Here is a 21,169-nt window from a genome sequence, read left to right on the forward strand (position 1 = left end):
TTCTAGATTAATGTTGGATATGTAAAATGTTCTTGATCATGAATTTGTGGAAATATAATTTCTAAATAAATATGACGTATAGTCCAGTGCAACTAATATATTTTGTTATTTTTTCCTCGTCATGGACACATTTTTTGACTGATGCAACTTTTTGTCTGGAAAATACGGTAAGCTTAGTTAATAAAGTTAGTTAGTCAGCAGGAAAAATAGAAGAATAAACAGGATCACGTAACATGCTGCTTCAAATGCAGCTTCAAGTGCAGTGGTTCCCAAACGTTTTGCAGTTGCGTACCCATTCGCACATTTGACCTGAAACCATGCATCCCCTACTCCTGCAAACCTGCAAAAACGCTAAACAAATGTAAAACAGGTTCAGTATGGCTGTCGGATGAGGAGGATGGCGCCTTGAAAGCAGATTCCAAATAAATAAATAGATAAGCAAATAAGTAAATACAGTATAAACAGTATCGACACTTGCATCCCACTTGCATCTCAGACATTTAAAAGGACTGCATGTCTTGTTGTGATATTAATATTGTACGCCAGTTGGAAAATGTATGCAAACAGAGGAAACCGACGAACATTTAGCCATAAATCTTCAATGTTAACCAAAAAACTCACTATGCGTACACTAACCAAGGTTCTACCAAGACAGTACTGTCTGTGGCAGCCCACAGGTGTGATCTCCTGTGTCTGAAATCGCAAAACTTAAGATATAATTTCATTCTTGGATATATAACATACAAATAAGTTGTAATATGACAAAATCTGTTCTACCTCACAGTTCAAGTTGTTACTGTAACTTTATTGTTAATACATAGTAATACATTCATAAATGAGTCAAATATTTGTTCAGACTTACCCTGATTGAGAAGCTGCACTTCACTGGTTAAATCCGGCATTGGTGTGCTGTCCTTGTGACCTGAGGGAGAGTGGAAAGGTCTACAATTGTGCATTCAGAGCCCTACCACATGGCTACAATGAGTTTGTCTGGGTCTGGCAGATTACTATTATTTATTTTTTTTGGTGGTCATATTGAAATGCCGGAGAACCTGCACGATGCCTGAATACTTTAAGCCCTGTAAATGATATGACATTCACCATAAGTGGGTAATAATTTTTAAATGTGAGATAATATACTGTAGGTAAAATGTACAGCATGCATGCGGCACTATTAGAAAGCCCACAATTCCTACATGTTTATGTTTTTATCCTTGAACACACCACAATTATGTGTCTACAAGGCGCAAAAGATAAGGCATTTTTCTGGAATGGCCTATTGCCAGTACAGTACGTTTACAAATGTAACCTTCCTAATGAACCCCAATCTACAAATAAAATGTACCTGTTGTACTTGAGTGTCCTCCCATGTGCATCATGGAGTTGATGCGATCTGGACTGACAGCAATGGGAATATTGGCGTCAGATGGAATGTGATGAAACAGTTTGGCAGGGCCAGGCTCCATGCAGCTCATATAAGGAACGGCATGTTTGCTGTCCATGTAGTACATGATATAGAAGTTGCACATTTCATCATCAGAGGTGCCACTGCAGTAAAAACACACAACAAATTGATGTAAAAGTCAATGATGTGGCAGTGAGTATGCGGCCCAAATGTACTCATACAAATATGCTGTCATTCATGCTTAGTGATGAAGAGATACACTGTATTATACTATAAATAATAATTTTAATTAGTAACACTTGTAACACTACTTTCACAGGTCAAACAATGACCAATTGTACAAGGGATTTTCAGGCTCAGGGCCTCACAGCTGATGGAAAAGCAACTCCATACTACATACTGTATATTGTATGAAAATGTACTTTATATTAAACTGAGCTCAGTAACACTGTACATGGCTTTTGTTGTGCACCTTGGAGTTGTGGTCAGAGGTTTACACACAATCATCATGGGTGTGAATGTCAAATCAAAAATGACCATTCTTTTTTCTCAGGTGGAATGAACATACTACATCTTCAGTGATTTTTTAAATCAAGAACTGTGCATAAATTTGACCGCTGAACACGGCTGTACGCCTCACTGCTTTCTGTGCTCAAAATCTGCCTTTGCTACCTCAAAATTAAGGCACAAATTTAGTCATCTTCACTCAATGTTGAAGAGACGTGTCAGCCAAGTCCGTCCCTCAGCATCCAGAGCCTTGAGGAATTCAACCCCTGGAGCTTTGCCACTGAGGAGCATTTTGACCACCCCAGATACCTCAGCCACAGTGACGGAACTGTCTGCGTATGTGTCGTCTGACTCTGCTTCCTCTTTTTTTCCTTCCACTGTCAGCAGGCCGCCGTCCCCACTGTAAACAGTGTGGACACTGCTTCCCCTTTCTGCAGCATCGGACGGTTTGCCAGAACATCTTCGAGGCTGACTGAAAGTCGTGCTCCATGGCCTCAACAAATTCCTCCAACACCTGAGTTTTTGCCTTGACCGTGCCCAAAGCTGCATGCCGCTTGGCCTGACGGTACCTGTCAGCTGCTTCAAGAGTCCCACAAGCCATCCTTGCTTGATTGGACTCCTTATTCAGCTGGACGGCAGTCCTGACCTCTGGTGTCCACCATCGGGTTCGGGGCCTGCCGCCACAACTGGCATCGACCACCTCGTGGCCACAGCTCAGACCGGCTGCCTCAGCAATGGAGACACGGAATATGGCCTATTTGGACTCAATATCCTGGTACTCCTCCGGGATGCAGGCTAAGCTCTGCCGGAGGTGAGAGTCAAATACTTGAACGCCGCCAGATGTTCCCAGCACACACTCACTACACGTTTGGGTCGCCCAGGTCTTTCGCCCGCCATCTAATCCAGCTCATCACCAGGCTGTGATCAGTTGACAGCTCATCCCCTCTCTTTACCTGTGTGTCCTGAACATGCGGACACAGGTCTGATGATACGACTACAAAGTCGATCATAGACCTGCCCCTGGGGTGTCCTGGTGACAAACACACTTATGGACATCCCTATGTTCGAACATGGTGTTAGTTATGGACAAACTGTGGTTCGCACAGAAGTCCAATAACATCACACTGCATGGGTCTAGATCGAAGAGGCCGTTCCTCCCAATCACGCCCCTCAAGGTCACACTGTCATTGCCCACATGGGCATTGAAGTCTTCCAGTAGAACGATGGAGTCACCAGCTGGGGTGCTCTCCATCACCCCCCTCGTAGACTCCAATTATGCTGAACTGCTGTTTGGCGCGTACGCACAAACGACAGTCAGAACCCTTTCCCCAACTCGAAGGAGTTGAAGGGAGAATGACCCTCCTGTTCACCGGGGATGACTCCAACACAGAGGCACCAAGCCAGGGTGCTATTGATTAGCCCACACCAGCTCGCCTCCTCTCCCCTGCAGCAACTCCAGAGTAGAACAAGGTCCAGCCCCTCTCAAGGAGTTTGGACCAGAACCCAAACTGTGGGTAACCGACTATGTCTAGTCAGAATGTCTCAACCTCTCGCACAAGTTCGGGCTCTTTCCCCACCAGAGACGTGACATTCCATGTCCCAAGAATCAGATTTGGCCGAAAATCAGTTCGCCCAAGAGGCGCCCTCAACCACCAACCAAAACGTAGCAGAAATGTAGTGGACCCTTATGCTTGCCCCTGCAGGTGGTGGGTCTACAAGAGGGAGATCACATGTGACTTCAAGCTGGGCCCGGCCGGGCCCCAGGGGTAAAGGCCCGACCACCAGGCGCTCCCCTGCAAGCCCCTCCTCCAGAGGGCGCTTTGTATTGAGTAGTGGACTCCTATAGAGTAGCTACACACAATAACCCGCACAAAAAGCTTTCTAGATCTTCCAGAATCTGTATCTCCTTGGTTTTCCAAAATGGTCTGTTTTAATTTATTCCAACCACGGCCCACCTCCGGGCATGTCCACTCCACTGTGATTGGTCCTACTCAGCTTGTACAGTTTGTACCCGGGCATGTGATGTCACAGTGAGCCAGTGTGAGACAAAACTTAATCTGAGCATTCAGAGTCAAAACTTTTTTCAGGGCTCACTTCCAAATCCAAACACCTCATCTGAAATTTTGTCATCATTTAACACGAGACTACAACAATTCAACTACATTTATAGGTCAGAAAATTTGAAAAAGGTCCCCTTAACAGGAGATTCAGTTTTTATTGGCCAATTCTGCAATTCCAAAAAGATTCTGTTAATCATCAAGGGCAGGGGTCAGCAACCTACGGCTCCAGAGCCACATGTGGCTCTTCAGCCTCTTTGTTGTGGCTCCCTTTGCAATGCTCAAATATTTGTTTTAATACCCGAATGAGGAAAATATGCATCTTTGTAATGACTTTTGAAATAAATCTGACTTTCTGTGAGGCCATATACTAGCAAGAGTACTTGATCAACTCTGAACTACTTTGATACCCCAAAATCCCCTCCAAATCTGGCAGTCAATCAAAATCTTGGGAGACTCGCAATTTGCTCTGGATGTGAGCATGTTGCTACACATTTCTTGCACGTGGAGAACATGCAAACTCCACACAGAGATGGCCGAGGGTGGGATTGAACTCGGGTCTCCTCACTGTGAGGTCTGCGTGCTACCCACTCGACCGCTATGCAGCCCCTATATTCTGCTGTTAAATTATGTTTCGAGGCTCCGTTCTATTTTTCTTCAGTGAGCGAGGGAGTAAAATGGCTCTTTTGATAGTAAAGGTTGCCGACCCCTGATCAAGGGGAACTGCACTTTTTTGGAATTTGCCCATCATTTACAATGTTAGAGGTTTATTTTTAGAGGGCTTTAACAGGTTAGCGAGCACATTGTTTACAACAAATTAAGTCTCATATGCTACACCCCCATAGAAAAACAGTTCAGCAAAACGATGAAAACACAATGTATTTGCGCAGACTTTTGCGTAAGAATGTTAGAAGCATTATTTTTATCTGCTACATTCATTATATTTGATCACCTTGTTTTCAATTATTTCAGGTCTTTCTGCACAAATTGTAATCAAACGATTACAGCGGCATGCACTGTTATTCGCATTAAACTGCCAAATATTGCACAAAGATACTGAATTTGTATGTGTTCATATTGAATGTTTGCCGCCATACTAACACAACAAATGAAAGCATGACTTGTGCATGTGAGCAGCTGCAAATTTCCATTCAGGTTACTGTGTCAATTTCGTTGCATGGAATTTTTCTTGGTTGGCACCCTCTTAAGTTACTGTCTGTCCACACTAACAGTGATATTTTCCAAAAGCACATATCCCTCACTCCCATGTTAAAAAAAATCCATGTGAGAAGTTTTTATTTTATTTTATTTATTTTTTGTGTCACGTCCAGCCATTGGGGCAGATAGTATTGTTGTTCTAAATGCCCTTACATGCTAAACAGATTTGCTCTGTCAGGAAAGGTGAAAGCTTTCCTGTACTTTCCTGTACTATGAAATTTTATTTGCCGTTATTTGATGTTTTTGTTATGCGAATTTGGATGAATTTGGAAAATGTCAATGAAGGCTAAGGGTCACAATGAAGATGATATCACTGAAATGAAACAGTCCAACTTACCAGTGGCAATAGTAACAATGAAGACATGAACCGTGATAGTAAACACAATTACAGCCATACAGTTGCAGTAATTAAAATCTCACTGCTTGACATCATTATTACTGTGATAATAGCATACCAATAGCATAAAGACATCAAGGATAAGACAGCAGAGAAGCACCCATTTTCTGTGAGTGCGCATATGGAGGTGTGTACTTCTGTTAGTGTGCATATTCATATATGTGTGCGTAAGTGTGCTCATATGTGTGAATGCGTGTGGGAATGTGAAATTGTCACTGAGAAAAGGAGAGGGACTGCCTTCTACCACCCAGTAAACTCCACCCTGTGCAGCCAGGTCAAGCTTTCACAGCCACAGATCCACCGGCCCCGTGGGTGAGAGCAAGGCCAGGGCCGACTCCCCAAGACTCCGCCCCCGAAGCATCCCCCCGAGAGATCAGCAAGGGGCCATGGACGAGCAATCCCGACCAGCAACAGGGCGCCAGCAGGCGGGAGGAGAGCCACACCCCCGAGACCGGTGGGAGACCATACCCCACTAGGCCAGAAGGGCATCTAGGGCCACACACCAGCGGGCACAAGGGCGCCCCCGCCAACCGGAGGCGCCCGCACACCCCCAAGAAGCGGAATCCGGCCCGCCCCAAGTAACCCCAAGCCCGACCACTGATATATCTATCTATCACACACACACATATATATACATATATATACATATATATATACATACACACACACACATACATATATATATATATATATACATATATATATATATACACACATATACATACATATAACCATAATAAAGCTAATAATTAATAAGTATTTAAAACAATAAATACATAAAAATAGCTCAGACACATGCGCACACCCCATCCTCTCAACACGCACACACGCAAGCAGACACCGTGGACTTCCCCGGGTGGGGCGTCCAGGGCGTTACAGGGCGAGGGACCCAGGGGTCCCAGAACCACAACCAGGCCCCGAGCCGAAGGAGACATAGGCCGCCAAGGGATAGCATCATACCCCCCCTTTGCCCCCAGAACCAGCAGGGCACCACCCACGTACCAGAGAACCATCCCCAACGAGCCCGAAGACAGACCGGGGACAGGCAAAGACAAGGAAAGCGATGCAGCAGAGTACAAAGGCCAGTGGTAGCAGACACCCAAACGCATCACCCCCCCTCAGCAGGCCCGACCCCGAGGCGCACCGATCCAGCCCGCCACGGCGGTGTGTGTAGTGGAATGGTATTGTGTATATTGTGCAATTAAAAATAGGCCTGCACCAAATGGCTGACGTATGTATGGTGTATGTGTGTGTATGTATCATATGGAGTAATTAAAAATGGAGGATCCTGCCCAGATCCCGCCCCAGAACTGAGTGTCTAAAGTGCGGTTAAAATTGAAGGTGACCAAGCCAGAGGGATGCCGAGGGCAAAAGGGCATCCGCAAGGAAACCCCTCACCCCCGGCACATCCAATTGCAGATCACCCCCCCCCCCCGAGGTCCTACATGTATGTGAGGTGGTGCAATGCAGTAGGGAGGACCGGGGCCCACACATGCCCTCAGCTCCCACAACCGCCAGAACAGCAGAGACCGCACCCCGGCGACACATCCATCACCATGGCAGCCCAGGGAGCGACACCACAGAAACCACAGGAGAACCGGGACCCGCATGAGGCAGAGCACAACCACACCCCCAAGGCACGTGAGCAAAAAGTGTCAGGGAGGGACAGAGACACATGCACCACACGGCAGAGCCCACGAGAAAAGCGAGGAGTTTAAAAAAATGTCTGTCCACTATGGGAGTCACACGTGAGAACACTTCTCATTCAGAGAAAGGCCTGGGACAATATACTATGAAGATGAACTGGACAATTTTGATTGCCATGTGCATGTGTGTCTGTTTTCCTCTCTCGCCTTCAAACGGGCAGGAAGAGAGTTGACTCTCTGCAATGGCTTCAGCACCTTGGCGCTTTTGCTCCATGAAGCAAAGGCTTGAACAAAGTGAGCTCTGTTGTCATACAGTCACGGTGAGTGGAGGCGGAGCTGGTAGCATACACACAGTGCAGAAGAGTACGTATGTTTGCACATCATATGGCAAATGGATTGGAATGTACAGCAAAACCTACCCAATGTATGTTTCCTCGGTTCTGCCTTCGCCAGTGAACATACATCTGGCTGCGAGCATGTCACCGTACTTCACATCCACATCATGGTTTGTCGGATAGAAAGCCTAAGGAAGGAAGTAGTATGGTTAAAACTGATTGTGGACATGTCTTCTAACGGAACTTATTCCCAAATTGTGGAAAAGAATTATGTAGGGTTTTTTCCTATGCAATGTAAACAAATTTATCAGGCATGTAACTTTATACCTTCTTATAATTTACATGGAGTACACTGTCTCCTTATCACATACAGTATGTTTTATATGTTTTTGGTTTTTGTAGCTGTTTCTGTAGTTGTTTACGACCTTCTAACTATGGTTTTTGACCCCTGGTCTGGTATTTGAACCCTCATGACATAATGACATAACACCCCATCACCTTTACACTGGTATTATCCAATATAGTATACATCATAAGAGGAAATAAGCAATTTCAGCCATAAATGAGACTTCATAAATAAGACACATTCTCATGTGTTGCTGTAATGTGGTCTGGGGACGGACAGAAGTGACATCAGGGGTCCAGAGTTCAGTTTTAGCCCGTGTTAGGGATTATTGTTCCTGTTATCATTCAAACATGCAATAAAAGCCTGTTGTTCCAGTGATGAAGTCTGGTGCTTGTGTGTCTCACCGAACATTACCAGTAATATTACTGACACTTTGTGACCAGTGTGTAATAGTACATATCATCACAATTCCTTTGAATGCACCATCTATGTGCCTTATATTTGCATTTTAGTTCATTTAGCCATTTTTATGCTATGCTAACCACGAAACAGCATGATTTATTAATTAATACATTTTTGAAAAACTACTAGGCGTTAAGCTGCGAAATTCGAGGCTGTGTGGCAAGGCAAAACTGCATTGCGAACCCAATTGTCAATTCCTGCCCCCCCCAAACCTGTATTTTAAGTGGGATAGCAGAATGTTCACCAGTGAACATATTTTTTGAAGGGCTGTCAAATTATTCAATTTTTTTATCAGATTAATCACAGTTTTCAAATTAATTAATCATGGTCACCAATGATCACCATTTGCTACAGTGTATTGTTGCACAAAATTACCATTTTTTGTGATGAACAGAAAGATCAATATGAAAATAGTGAGCCACGCCTGATTAGACGGCGAGCCCAGGGCAAGCCGAGATACATACAGTATATGGTGTTGGAACTGCACTGTTGGTGTGTTCGGGTGAGAATAGTGAGAAAAGTTATACTGCGTCAGACCCTGTGGGACTCTACACTGTGCCTCCGTCTGCCATCATAAAAGAAAGGTGTGGTTACCTGTGGTAGTTGTGGAGACTGTCTCCCAATGAGGCTCCACTCTCCATTTCGGATCCTGTAGCCACTAACCACTTTTCCTACAGAAGAAATAGTACCGTTAAGTTCAATCAATTTCATGGTAGTAAATAGTCTCTGTTTATGGATGGTATTTGTCCCGTCAATTCTCTTTACAATTCATCATCTGCTCTGTGTATTGAGGAGCAATTGCATACATTAATGGTCACGTCCTTAGTTTGACTTTTGTTTAACTTAATTTCCAAAGCTTTCTATTATGCAAGTTTGTGAAAGTAACTGTGGGTGATTTCAATAAAGTTGGCTACACCAATGTGCATGCATGCATGGATGCATGAATGCGCATGTTGTGTTCATCGGCCCATTGCCGGTTGGCTCATTGGTAAAGTAGATGTGTCATCTCCACGTACTCAGAGTAGCATGAAAATTCAGGGATAAGAGGTTCAAAACCTCTCCATTTTGCTCCTCGATATTCACACCTACACTCTGTTATGGTTTTTCACAACTATTGATTTATTATAAATCATGTGGTTGAATACTGTCTATTATTAGTCAATAAATCTGCATAAATCAAGCATTTTCAAAAATAAACAGTACAATATGTAACCCATGTCATGCCACGACCCTCATAAGGAGCCTAATAAGTCACATGACTTGGTCAGCTGACGTGAGATCCCCTCCTGATTCGCTGTCTGTGCTGCAAGGAAGCACTAAAGGGCCAGCAGGTGCAGGCAATCAGCGGCTCCTGCTGTGGCTGGTCAACAAGCGGCATCCTCACAACCCTCTTTTTGAAATCAATACCTAAAGAAAACAACTTTGCGGTAAGCCTTTCCCTTTCACCGGCCACGTCTGCCGCCGCAGTATGTGTATATGTCTCAGTAAAGTGGGACGAATGCCATAAGTGAACTGTTACTGAGATTATGACGTATGGCCATCTTGAATTGGAAGTATAAGTGTCTGGAGTATTTACCGGTACATTTTGTAATGTTTGACTGACATGTTAATACCTGTTTGTTTCTGGCCTGTACAGGTCAGGTTTTTTTTTTCAACAGCTTTGGTCCTACACCAAGCAAAGGAAGCCTTCTGAACTGGCAGCGAATGGGTAGGACTGTCTTTCCTTTTGACTCTGTGGACTCAAGGATCGAGGACCATTCCTCTAGAGTGGCGTTCCTAAAGCCACCATTACCCCAGAGACTCCTCAAACTGTTACCAGCTACTTGACCAAGATTGCTGTGATCCTCTTTTGTGAAAATTGGCTTTTGTTTGTCATTTTGTTCCCCCGTTTACAATATGATTTCACTGCAAAGCACCTGTGTTTCCGTGTCTCATTCACTATGCATTATTTACTCGGATAGGCCTAAAAATGCATATATTGAGCAGTTAGGGGACACACTCCAGATGTTTGATATCTAGAATTCTACACTGGTGTCGGTGATATTACTGTGAGACTTGACAGGTTTTTATTGCAGGTTTGGATCATCTCACAACTCAACTCTGAGGCCCCCTTTAATTTAAAATATGATCTAATTTAGGAATCGTTATCATGGTCGTGTCTGGAACCAATTAACCATGATAAACATGGGATTACTGTGTGTATATATACAGTACACATGCTAACAATACATAGCTTAACATGTCCGGTCCTGCTCTTATCTGTACTCACACTACACATTCAAAAACGCCATCGATTCTATGAATGTGTAGAACATACTAGAACAATGTACATCTAGTGGGCCTCTTTTTCGGCAGTCATGTGTTAGGCAAGTCGATTTGTACTACACATGTGTAATCTAAATCATTAAGATTGACAAATATTGATTATATTGTAATTTCTCCAATCAAGTGCATAAATTATAAGCACTGTTTCTTGGTTCCATAAATTATTTAAATTTTTCACCATTATTTTTTTCACCACTGGAAAAAATACAAATAAAAGCATTTGCACGCAGGCCACACCCTCGGCCATCTCTGTGTGGAGTTTGCATGTTCTCCCTGTGCATGTGTGGGTTTTCTCAAGGGACTTCCTCCCACATTCCAAAAACATGCTAAGTTAATTGGTGACTCCAAATTGTTGTTAGGTATGAATGCGAGTGTGAATGGTTGTCTATATGTGCCCCGTGATTGGCTGGCGACCAGTCCAGGGTGTACCCCGCCTCTCGCCTGAAGACAGCCGGGATAGGCTCCAGCACCCCTGCGACCCTCGTGAGAATAAGCGGTAGAAAATGAATGAATGTGAATAACTACCACAGCATGTGATGTTGCACAATCAATTTGCTAAAAAGAGGACGTAGGTCTGAAGTATGTGCAAAACTGTTTCCGTTCCTGATCTTGTAGTGACACTTACTTTCTATTCTCCAGCTTTATTTCTTTGTCAAGTACATAAGTTGACTTATAGCCAGTGCATAAATTGAATGCAGGTCCATATGCGGACAATTATTAACCATCATAACAACTTAACATCTGGAGCAACGTGGGTAACATGGTAAGGGGCTTTAAACTGTCCATTAGCCTACCATGCCATTAAGCCATTTCTTAATGAATTCAACATTACAATGAATGTGTAAAGTAGGTTTGGAAGATAAAAAGTATGTTGTATTTTTAAAAGAAAATTGTATTTCACAACTGTAGAGAAAACCCAGGAGCAAAGTAACAGTTTCCCCTTACTCTTCATGTACACTACATGATCATAAATGCTCGTCATGACTCACCCAGGCGATGTGTGTGGGTCCTAAAGGCAAACGGGTAGATGGGATACGAAGCATAATCACAGGCAACGTCTGCATTTGTAACTGAAAAGAAAGAAACAAAAACTTATTCTGTATAGCTTGTCCTGTAAATGCAATGGCTTTTCTACTATTAAACAGTCTCATTCTGGAGATTACAGTCATGGAAAATATGATGAGACCGCCGTTGTTTCTTCTGCTTATTGAACCATTATAAAGCCTGGTACAACTAAAGGTACATTTGTTTGTATAGATATGACGATAACAACAATTTTTGTACTGCCAAAAACCTAAACTTGTTGAGCTATTTTTGTTGTCATTATATTTGTCCAAATAAAGTCGCCTTCAGTTGTGCCAGGCATTAAAATAAACAAACTAAAAAAAAAAAAAACCAAAGGTGGAGTGGTCTAATCATTTTTTCCATGACTGTATAAGTAGAAAATATCACTATCACCAGTAACAATATCAGCCAGAGATAAATGCCAGTATTTCGGGATGTCTTATAATATTGCCAGCCTTTTTGCAACAATTAGTATTATTCAGTAAGATGTAGCTGAATCATTAGCCCGTTCATAGTTATCTTTCATGTCCTATTCTAGTAATGGATACTGAATCTACCTCTTTTTCCTGGAAGGATGACAGTGTCCATGGACATGAGAAGATATATACCAGCAATAAACGGCTGCCTGAAAGAAAAGAAAAAAAAACATCAATTAGGAGCAACAAGACAAAAAAGCGCTGATAAAATACAGTATTCATTGAATCATTTTACTACCTTAAATGCACATACACTAGACTTTAGCATCAAAAGAGATATTTTGTCTCCTCTTCCAGTAAAGAAAAATAGCCTGGACAAGCTACAGATGACAGCTTATTCACGTTGCTCTCTTACGGCCATCTGCGGTTAGATTAAAGCTGAGTGGGAAAAGCTTGGCTAGACTTAGATTTGATGTATTCACGGTTATGGATAGCTTACCACACTGACTAGACAACTTTTTCATGTCACACTGTGCAGACTGGCTAGTGCAGGGGTGGGCAAACTACGGCCCGGGGGCCACATCCGGCCCGCCAAGTGTTTGAATACGGCCCGTCCGTTCTTTCCAAAGTATTTCATTTAAACTCAACATACGAACTGGCATCATGGCTTGAGCCAACCTTTTGATGGTTTTATCAATTTTGTTATTTGATGTGGTCTGTTGTTTACAAAGTGCTCCTGAAAAAAGGGACACAATAATAATAATAATAATAATAATAATAATAATAATAATAATAATAATAATAATAATAATAATAATAATAATAATAATAATAATAATAATAATAATAATAAAATTAAAAATATTTAAATATAAAATATTTAAATATAAAATATTTCAATATAAATATAAAATAATAAATAATAATAGCAGATTGTGTGACACTTTTACAGATACAATAATACCAGGTGGACTGTTACGTGTAAAATATATAGTCTGCCCCCCCCGTTTTGTTAAATCAATGCGGCCCGCGAGTCAAAAAGTTTGCCCACCCCTGGGCTAGTGTGTGCCTTCTGATAGTCTTGAGAATAAGTTGATGGTTAAAACAGGCTTGGTGCAAGAAAAAACATGCTCCCCACGTTGTTCTTATTTCACTCAGAAATTGCACAACAACAGCAGGCATCCTGAAATGCTCGCTTACATTAACTAGTAGTAAAAAACACAGTGTATACACACTCATACAGCCTGAGTTGCACACATATAGCACTTGCATGCTCTGCTAAACTAAGCTAAGCCTGTTAGCTTGTGGTTACGCTCCGTAAGAAATGGGTTTGGAGGGTTTTTTCCACCAATTTTCACCCATTTCGACGTATTTAGTTTGTGAAGGGGGCAGGTTAGTGTCTGTGAGGAGATTCCGCTACAATTGAGTGGTCCGTTGTGGAAATATTACTCCAGAGAAGTATTCCTTTCATTCACATTATGTAAATTTTCATCAAATTACGCATCTAACATTAGATTCCAACTCTATGAAATCATAGTGCCCTGTAAGTAATACAATGTAACTCATCAACCATCATTCAATCATAGCAAACATCTATGGAGTCATTCATATTTTGTCTGAAAAATAAATACGCACGGCTTGGATGTCATTCTTAAGGTGAGTCCTGAGCAATCCCTGTGATGATCTGCAGAATAAAAAAACAAAACCTTTTAACTGACAGAAAATACCAAAATGACTGTGGGGGATCGGACATGCTTCATGCAATGAGTACCTTACCTTGGAAAGCACCAACATCTCCATAATGGATCTGCAGCACAAAGTAAGTTACTCCTGATTTTCGTCCAACTTTGAAACCAACATCTGGTCAGACAACACACAGAAAGAAATACAGTTTAAAGATGAAAACAACATTCCATTAACTTGGATACTGTATTAAGTACTTCCGTTTTTAAGCAAAACATTTTAAACAAAATGTTAAGGCAAAGCAAGACTATTCAGTGTGTTGCTACAGCAAAATGAGGTGCAAAAATAAAATTGTAACTAACTACTGGTATATAAACGTTTATGTAAATGCATATACATTTTGTAAATATGACCCATTATCTTATTAAAAATATTACAGATACCAATCCCATAGTTTTTGTATGTCTTGAGCTGCGTCCCATCCAAATTTGTTTGACTGTCCTTGAACGCACCATTGTACATGTGCATTGTGCACACACCTTGATAAAAGGTCCAGGGCAAATTTAATTTTAATAACCTCCCGCCCCCATAAGACTATCGTATCATGATTTGGCAGTAGTGTGATTACTGAGGGTAACTTGGTGTAAATAAATTCCCAAAATTAGATTTCATCTTTTCTTTAACACTGCACAATTCCTTTTACCACATACGTCACACAGCAAGCAACCTAATAATCTTCTCCATGATTATTGGTGGGTCTGCATTCATTTAGTGAATTTTAACTTGTATATACGTATACTTGTATATATTGCCATGTGCATATGTGTATGTTATCCTTGTGTCTCGCCTCCAAGCAGGCAGAAAGAGTATTCATTCTCTGCGTTGGTTTCAGTACCTTGGCACGTTTGTTCCATAGAACAACGGCAAGCCCTTTTGTCAGTCACACAGTCTCTTTGTCACACTTGTTGAGGAGGGTCCGGTGTACACAAAGAGTACAGAAGAGTGTAACATAGTAGAAATTAAATTAGCCGACCTAAATACGTTGCCATATATTTTTTCCATTCTATTTCACTATCGCCTCGCTATTCTTTCAATTTGCATCTAAAAGCTACAGGATTTTATATCCACTTTCCAGGAGTCTGCACATAATACCTGGAGGAATTTGCATTCTGGCATTATAGGAGACGGCGTTTCCCACCCCCACCATGCTTTCTTAGAGTTATACCTGTCACTTTTCACTGTCCTATTAGTCAAAGTGGTGTTGTTTCTGGTTCTGTACAGTTAAATTATTGCCTCTTTGGTTGCGGTAAAGCTCGCACATTTAGTAACAATGGCAGTGCAGTTGGTGCTATATACCATATTGTGGCTGCTTTTTGACTTCACATTTTGCTGACTTTGGTTGGAAAGAGGTTCAAATTCTGCCCAATTACCTTTGTGAGTGTGTGTGTAGCAGGCTTAAACAATAAGTCATGTGCCATAATGCTGACACTGTTGCGTGCCTTTCAAAACATACCTTTCGGCAGTTTGGTGTGCGGTGCGTTGCGAGCCCAGGCATACAAAATGGAGGCGTCATCCTTACAAGTGCCATGTGCACTGCCACAGTCCCTTGGGTGAAAAATATAACAGTCAGTCAGTCAGTTCAACCAGTTCAACCTCACACGGTGAGCTAGAGAAATAGTCCAAAATATCCAAGTGACACTGTATCAAAATCAGGGTCATCTCACCACTAATACATCTGGATCGCCACAGATACATGTGGGGCTCTTTAATCTTTATCTTTTTTTTAATCAGAGTTTTGAAAACCTGCCCTCTGGCCCAACAGCTCGGCATGATGTGTATGCGTGTAATGCCTGTAATCTTTTATTGGATCTGTTTTTGCTATGAGAGGTGGGGTGCATCGTGGTTATCTCTGTGTGGAGTTTGCATGTTCTTTCCGTGTGTGGGTTTTCTCCAGGTACTCCGGTTTCCTCCCACATTCCAAAAACAAGAATGTTAGGTTCATTGGCCACTCCAAATTGTCGATAGGTATGAATGTGAGTGTGAATGGTTGTTTGTCGATATGTGCCTTGTGATTGGCTGCCGACAAGTCCAGGGTGTACCCTGCCTCTCGCCCAAATACAGCTGGGATAGGCTCCAGCATACCTGCCACCCTAGTAAGGATAAGTGACATAGAAAATGGATATGCATGCTTAAAAATGCTTAATTTAGGTAAAACATACATAGAATTTGCTTCAGTGTGCAAAAAAGAATATAGGTCATTTTTCAAGCACAAAACAGCATGATTTAGTCTTTGGTATATAAAAAACGTGAATAAAATAATATATAATAAAAATATAATAAGCACAGAATAAAAACATGATTACCAGTAGCTGGTGGTGCTGACAGGGGTCTTACAGCCAAACAGCAGCATGTGATGGACTGTGTTCATGCTAGCCTGAGGCATGAAGTCCACTGAGAAAGAAAGGCATTAGGTGTTAGATAATGTGAATATTTGATGAAAGGCATTAGTCAATACTTTCTATGGCCTGTGGCTATTGATTAGTACTTTATTAACATGATTTTCTCTTAAAGGGGACTTAATGTGCTCATTTTTCCACCCTTCATATCAAGTTGTGGTCTCCTATAGAGCAGCTACACACAATAACAGAAAACTTTTTAGATTTTGCAGAATCTGTACCTATTCCAGCTGTATTTCCTTTGATTTGTGCTTCCTGCCAAAACGTTCTGCATGCCCACTCCGCTGTGAGTGGTCACGCGCCCAAAGTGCTTCTATGACTACAACTATGAACCATACATGTACATGTACTACTACCGGAATTATAAGGAAGTCTGCCCCTCTGTGAGGGGCATTACCACGCCCTCTGAAACCGAGCGTTTTGAGCCATCCCAAACTTCTTTCAGGGCTCACTATCATAATCTGAAACTTTGGCATCGTTTAACAAGACAATACAACATTATAACTATAACTAATTATAACTAATTTATAGGTCAGAAAAGTGGAAGAGCATAGTAGGTTCCCTTTAAAAAAGACAAAGCATTTTGTTAAATCCCTGTTTCTACATGCAAAAAGAACATTGCTCACTAGAAGAGTGAACTGATTGCTTTGTGTCCTAATGCAAACATATTAAGATTTACACAGCAGCCTCATCAAACAGGAAAGGTTTGAAAAGAGTTAATTATGGTTGAACATAACTACAAGTTAAAATGACATGGAATCAGCAGTAAGTATAAAAGGTAGACTATCCAGCAAGATAAAACATTCTGGTAAAAAAAAAAAAAACTTTGCTTTTAACTATATAGAATAGTGATGTTGTACATACTGTGCTTACAGTATATCCTAGAGATGTCCGATATTGAGTACTTTAAATGAGTACCGTTGTTTTGATTCTGAGTAGATAACTCAAATATGACTTATTTTAGTGCTCATGTCAAACTTTATCCTAATGTCACCATGCAAAATACACATTTTTCAGACGGAATTACTATAAAATGAATGAACCAATGAATTATCTTCAATATTTCAAGTTAATTAACATAATAAGGTTTATGTGTGTAGGAGTAGGCAGTACATGGCTTCAGGTCAAATGTATGACCCTAAGAAGTTTGGGAACCACTGACGTAATATTTGTTTCCCATAGAACGTTTGGGTGACATAATACTAACTGTATTTTGATGCTAGCTCTGCAAATTTGATGTTAATTGATACCTATATCAGATTTTTAGGCTGATATCGAGACTAATAATCAGTGGCTCATATTATCAGACATCTCGAGTATATACAGTACAGTTACTACTCTAAGTGAGTAGATCCCTCATGGCTGACCAGCAATTTTTATTGTGGTATATCTTCTAAAGATAAAATACTATGTAAAATACTTGTTACAAAAAACAATGGTTACAAACATAAATTGGAGCAAGAACATTTGACTACTTTAAAATACTTTTATTATTATATCATTCATATAAAAGGGGAAAGAAAGGCATAACGCAAAACGATACTCACCTACATATGCAGTCTGACCAGTTGGCACAGGAAAAGCCATGCACAGGTAAGTGTCCGACTGAAATCATAGAGAATACAATTATTGTATAGAATATTCAGCAATCATTATCATATTGATGTGCAGTTTTAGCTGTTATTGCTCCATTTGACAGCAATTCATTCTTCTTACATACAGTAGGGGAAATAAGTATTTGATCCTCTGTTCAGTTTAGATTAAAGGGGACCTATTATTTTTTACCCTTTGTATTGAGTTGTGAACTCCTTAGAGCAGCTACACATGATAACCAGAACAGTTTTCTAGATCTTCCAGAAACTGCACCTATTCCACCTTTTATTTATTTGGATTTTGTGCTTCCTGTGAAACTGGTCTGTTTTAATTGATTGCACCCACGGCCTGCCTCCAAGCACATCCACTCTGCTGTGGTTGGTCACACTCCCAAATGCTCACAAGGACTTCTGGATAGCTGCCGAACCCATCTTTATAGGAGTTGATATATAACGGTATAAGAGTTGATGATGAACAGCGATTCATCTTTTTAAAATGTCTGCTTTTAACATACAGTCATATGTGTTGGATCCCGAATTCAATCGGAGTAGAGACTGAACAGTCCAAAATTTCTCAAGAAAAGAGGTTACTTCGAGACGTCTCTGACTGGTAAGTAGCTTTACTATTTTAGCATTGGTAACGTGTAATGTGTAACGTGTTGAACTCTTTTGAGACCTGCAGATTGTGGTGGGAAATGGCTATTATATATATATATATATATATATATATATATATATATATATATAACCTGGTGATCTTGTAATTTGCACCCCACTCCCTGTACACTCTATAATGTTACACAAACAACCGCTTTTGTTCCATTACTTACACAAAATAAACTACAAATTGTTACTTACTGCTTGCTCTTCTGACTTTTCGACACGACCAAGTAACATTGGAAAGGCTTCGGCCTTCAGCAACAGTTTGTCGGCTAGCCCAGCTGCATACTGGCCCAGTGTGAAATGGTGTTGACAGATTAAAATATTTGTCTTTTACTGGTAGGGAATAAGCACTTCCAACCACTTTACCTGATGTTTGCCTCATTGGGAATTGTAACCAAAGGTAGCTTTCCCTTACACCTGAAGAAACACTTCCTGGGAGACATTGCTAAGCAGAGAAACAGAGTTTGGGGGAGGGCAGAGAGCGTATCTGGCACTCTGTGACATCACAGAGAGCCAGTGTTAGAAAAAACTCTCAGAAACCGAGCATTCAACGCCATCCCAAACTTCTTTCAGGACTCTCTTCCAAATATGCAAACCTCATTATCTAAAACTTTGGCATCGTTTAACACGAGAATACAACATTCTAACAACATTTATAGGTCAAAAAAGTGGAAAAAGCATAATAGGTCCCCTTTAACAGAGTCAGAATATTAAAAAACGGAAAATGTTTAATATATCGTAGGTTAAAAACAAAATTTGTATTTGAGTGAGGGGAAATGAAACATCAAGCATTCTGATCCTCACAGATTGTATCTGTAAAGAGGAGTAGACCAACATCCCTCCTGAGATGTGTGCAACCCAGGTAAGCAACTACTTGAAACATCTGCCCTTGTGCTTGCCAGCAAGAGTTTTCAAAACTACAAAGCCATCTTACTTGTGGATCAAGTATGTACTTTTAACCTTTATTTATGTTATTTCTTCAAAATAAACCTTTGTTGAGGGGTGTCCATTTTATCCAGGTAAAAGGTACAATACGTACTGTTTAGTTTCAACATAACAGACCTACCTGATCGGGGATGACACCGGGCATCCGAACAGCCACAGAAAAGTCAGAGTTTGTTAAGATTTGTGGCTGATCAGTCCTTGAAGAACAGTCACTGGGATCTGATCCGGCACTTTCCTGAACCCTTGGCAACAGACAAATACCTTTGATTTACCACTGCAATAATCACTTTAAAGGTACTGTCTGCCTTGGTTAAATACTGCATTGGGGTGCTGACTTTCAAATGTGTGCAAGCATGATATTTGTTCTTCTTGCCCTGACATTGCAAGCCACGTCCGTGTAACACACACACGCACACACATTTGTTATGTTATAGCGATCAGCTAATGGAGCAGACCGGACCGTAATGAGTGAATTTTCACGAAGAAGGATTCCTTACTTACCAAACAAATATTTCTGTAGTTAGAGCATGCACCTGTTTACAACATTCTAAATAAGTTTTTTTTTAACATTATTAGAGACGTCTAGAAATGAACTAACACCCCTATAGTTACCCTCAGGCCTTGTTAAGGAGTTATGTGCCTGATGTGAGGATGAGTTATGTGAGATGATTCAAGCCTACAATGTGGCTCAGGATGGAATGATAGCGAATTTGCGTTTTTAATTGTGGCCAGCCAAAGGCACACCTTTCTTGAAATGCTGGCTTTTCAAATGTAATGCGATAACTTTCTGTAACCACAAAAATATTTGATTTATAAATAAGGAATTCTACTTCCTGAAAATCCATTGCTCATGATCAGGTCTGGAACCAAGTAACCCTAATAAACAAGGGATTACTGTATTAAAAAGTCGTTTTGGTGAAACACATGAGAAAATTAAAATGAGAAAACTGTACTGTAAAAAAACAAGAAAAACATATCCACTGTATCTAGACTATCCTAAAAATCTATTGAAATAAAAAGTCAAACATGACACAAACATGCTGAACAAAGTTGAGATGACAGCTGTAAGTTTCTGAAATAGTGGGTAAACAGACTATTACTATAAAAGATAATGGAGAGAAGAGAGGAATAAATTGCTACCTGAAACAAAAACATTTTTGTCCTACCTTTTGGATCTGTAAAATGGGTCTGTTTCCAGGCCATGACTGTGACTAAAGACTGCAAGGAGTACCATACAGAGTGTAGGTTGGTCCATTGCGGGTGCAGTTCTAACACCTGCCAACATGGAACACAAGCTATCAGATCTAACCTGTGAGGAAAACTGCAGTAGAAAGATCATACCTGCTTCCCCTGCTCAGTTTGCTTTAGGTAGGTTTTGGGGAGGAGGCTTCACTCTGTTGGCATGTTGAGATGTTGTTTGGGTCTCTACCTGCAGCAAGTCTGGAACAACAATCAACAATGTGAAGCACCAAATGCAAGTGTTAATATACAGATGAGGTCAGAAACGGACAATTACTCATTATGGACATTCAGGATGTCACAATACACTTCTACTGACATGACTAGACTAGAAGTTGGACACATACAGTAAACCTGGACATTGAAGTTATTCATTTGTATTTCTATAAAATAATTGTTAATTGAACAATTA

At 41.0% G+C, this 21,169-nt stretch overlaps 1 protein-coding gene across 2 annotated transcripts in view; it reads right to left on the minus strand.

Moving 5' to 3' along the window:
• Nucleotides 1-21,169, minus strand: part of pam (peptidylglycine alpha-amidating monooxygenase) — a 40,179-nt gene that overhangs the window by 16,059 nt on the left and 2,951 nt on the right. For both annotated transcript variants that reach the window (XM_058060259.1, XM_058060251.1), the window contains exons 2-15: nt 20,860-20,958; nt 20,685-20,793; nt 19,640-19,760; nt 17,866-17,923; nt 16,226-16,313; nt 15,376-15,467; nt 13,956-14,039; nt 13,815-13,863; nt 12,321-12,388; nt 11,688-11,768; nt 8,968-9,044; nt 7,650-7,753; nt 1,346-1,548; nt 863-922 (exon numbers count right to left, since the gene is read on the minus strand). In XM_058060259.1, the coding sequence (XP_057916242.1) occupies nt 863-922; nt 1,346-1,548; nt 7,650-7,753; nt 8,968-9,044; nt 11,688-11,768; nt 12,321-12,388; nt 13,815-13,863; nt 13,956-14,039; nt 15,376-15,467; nt 16,226-16,313; nt 17,866-17,923; nt 19,640-19,760; nt 20,685-20,773 (1,174 nt within the window). In that variant the 5' untranslated portion in view covers nt 20,774-20,793; nt 20,860-20,958. The remainder of the gene's footprint in view (nt 1-862; nt 923-1,345; nt 1,549-7,649; nt 7,754-8,967; nt 9,045-11,687; nt 11,769-12,320; nt 12,389-13,814; nt 13,864-13,955; nt 14,040-15,375; nt 15,468-16,225; nt 16,314-17,865; nt 17,924-19,639; nt 19,761-20,684; nt 20,794-20,859; nt 20,959-21,169) is intronic.

The sequence above is a fragment of the Doryrhamphus excisus genome, chromosome 2 (assembly GCF_030265055.1).
Source record: "Doryrhamphus excisus isolate RoL2022-K1 chromosome 2, RoL_Dexc_1.0, whole genome shotgun sequence".
In the NCBI taxonomy this organism is placed as follows: Eukaryota; Metazoa; Chordata; class Actinopteri; order Syngnathiformes; family Syngnathidae; genus Doryrhamphus; species Doryrhamphus excisus.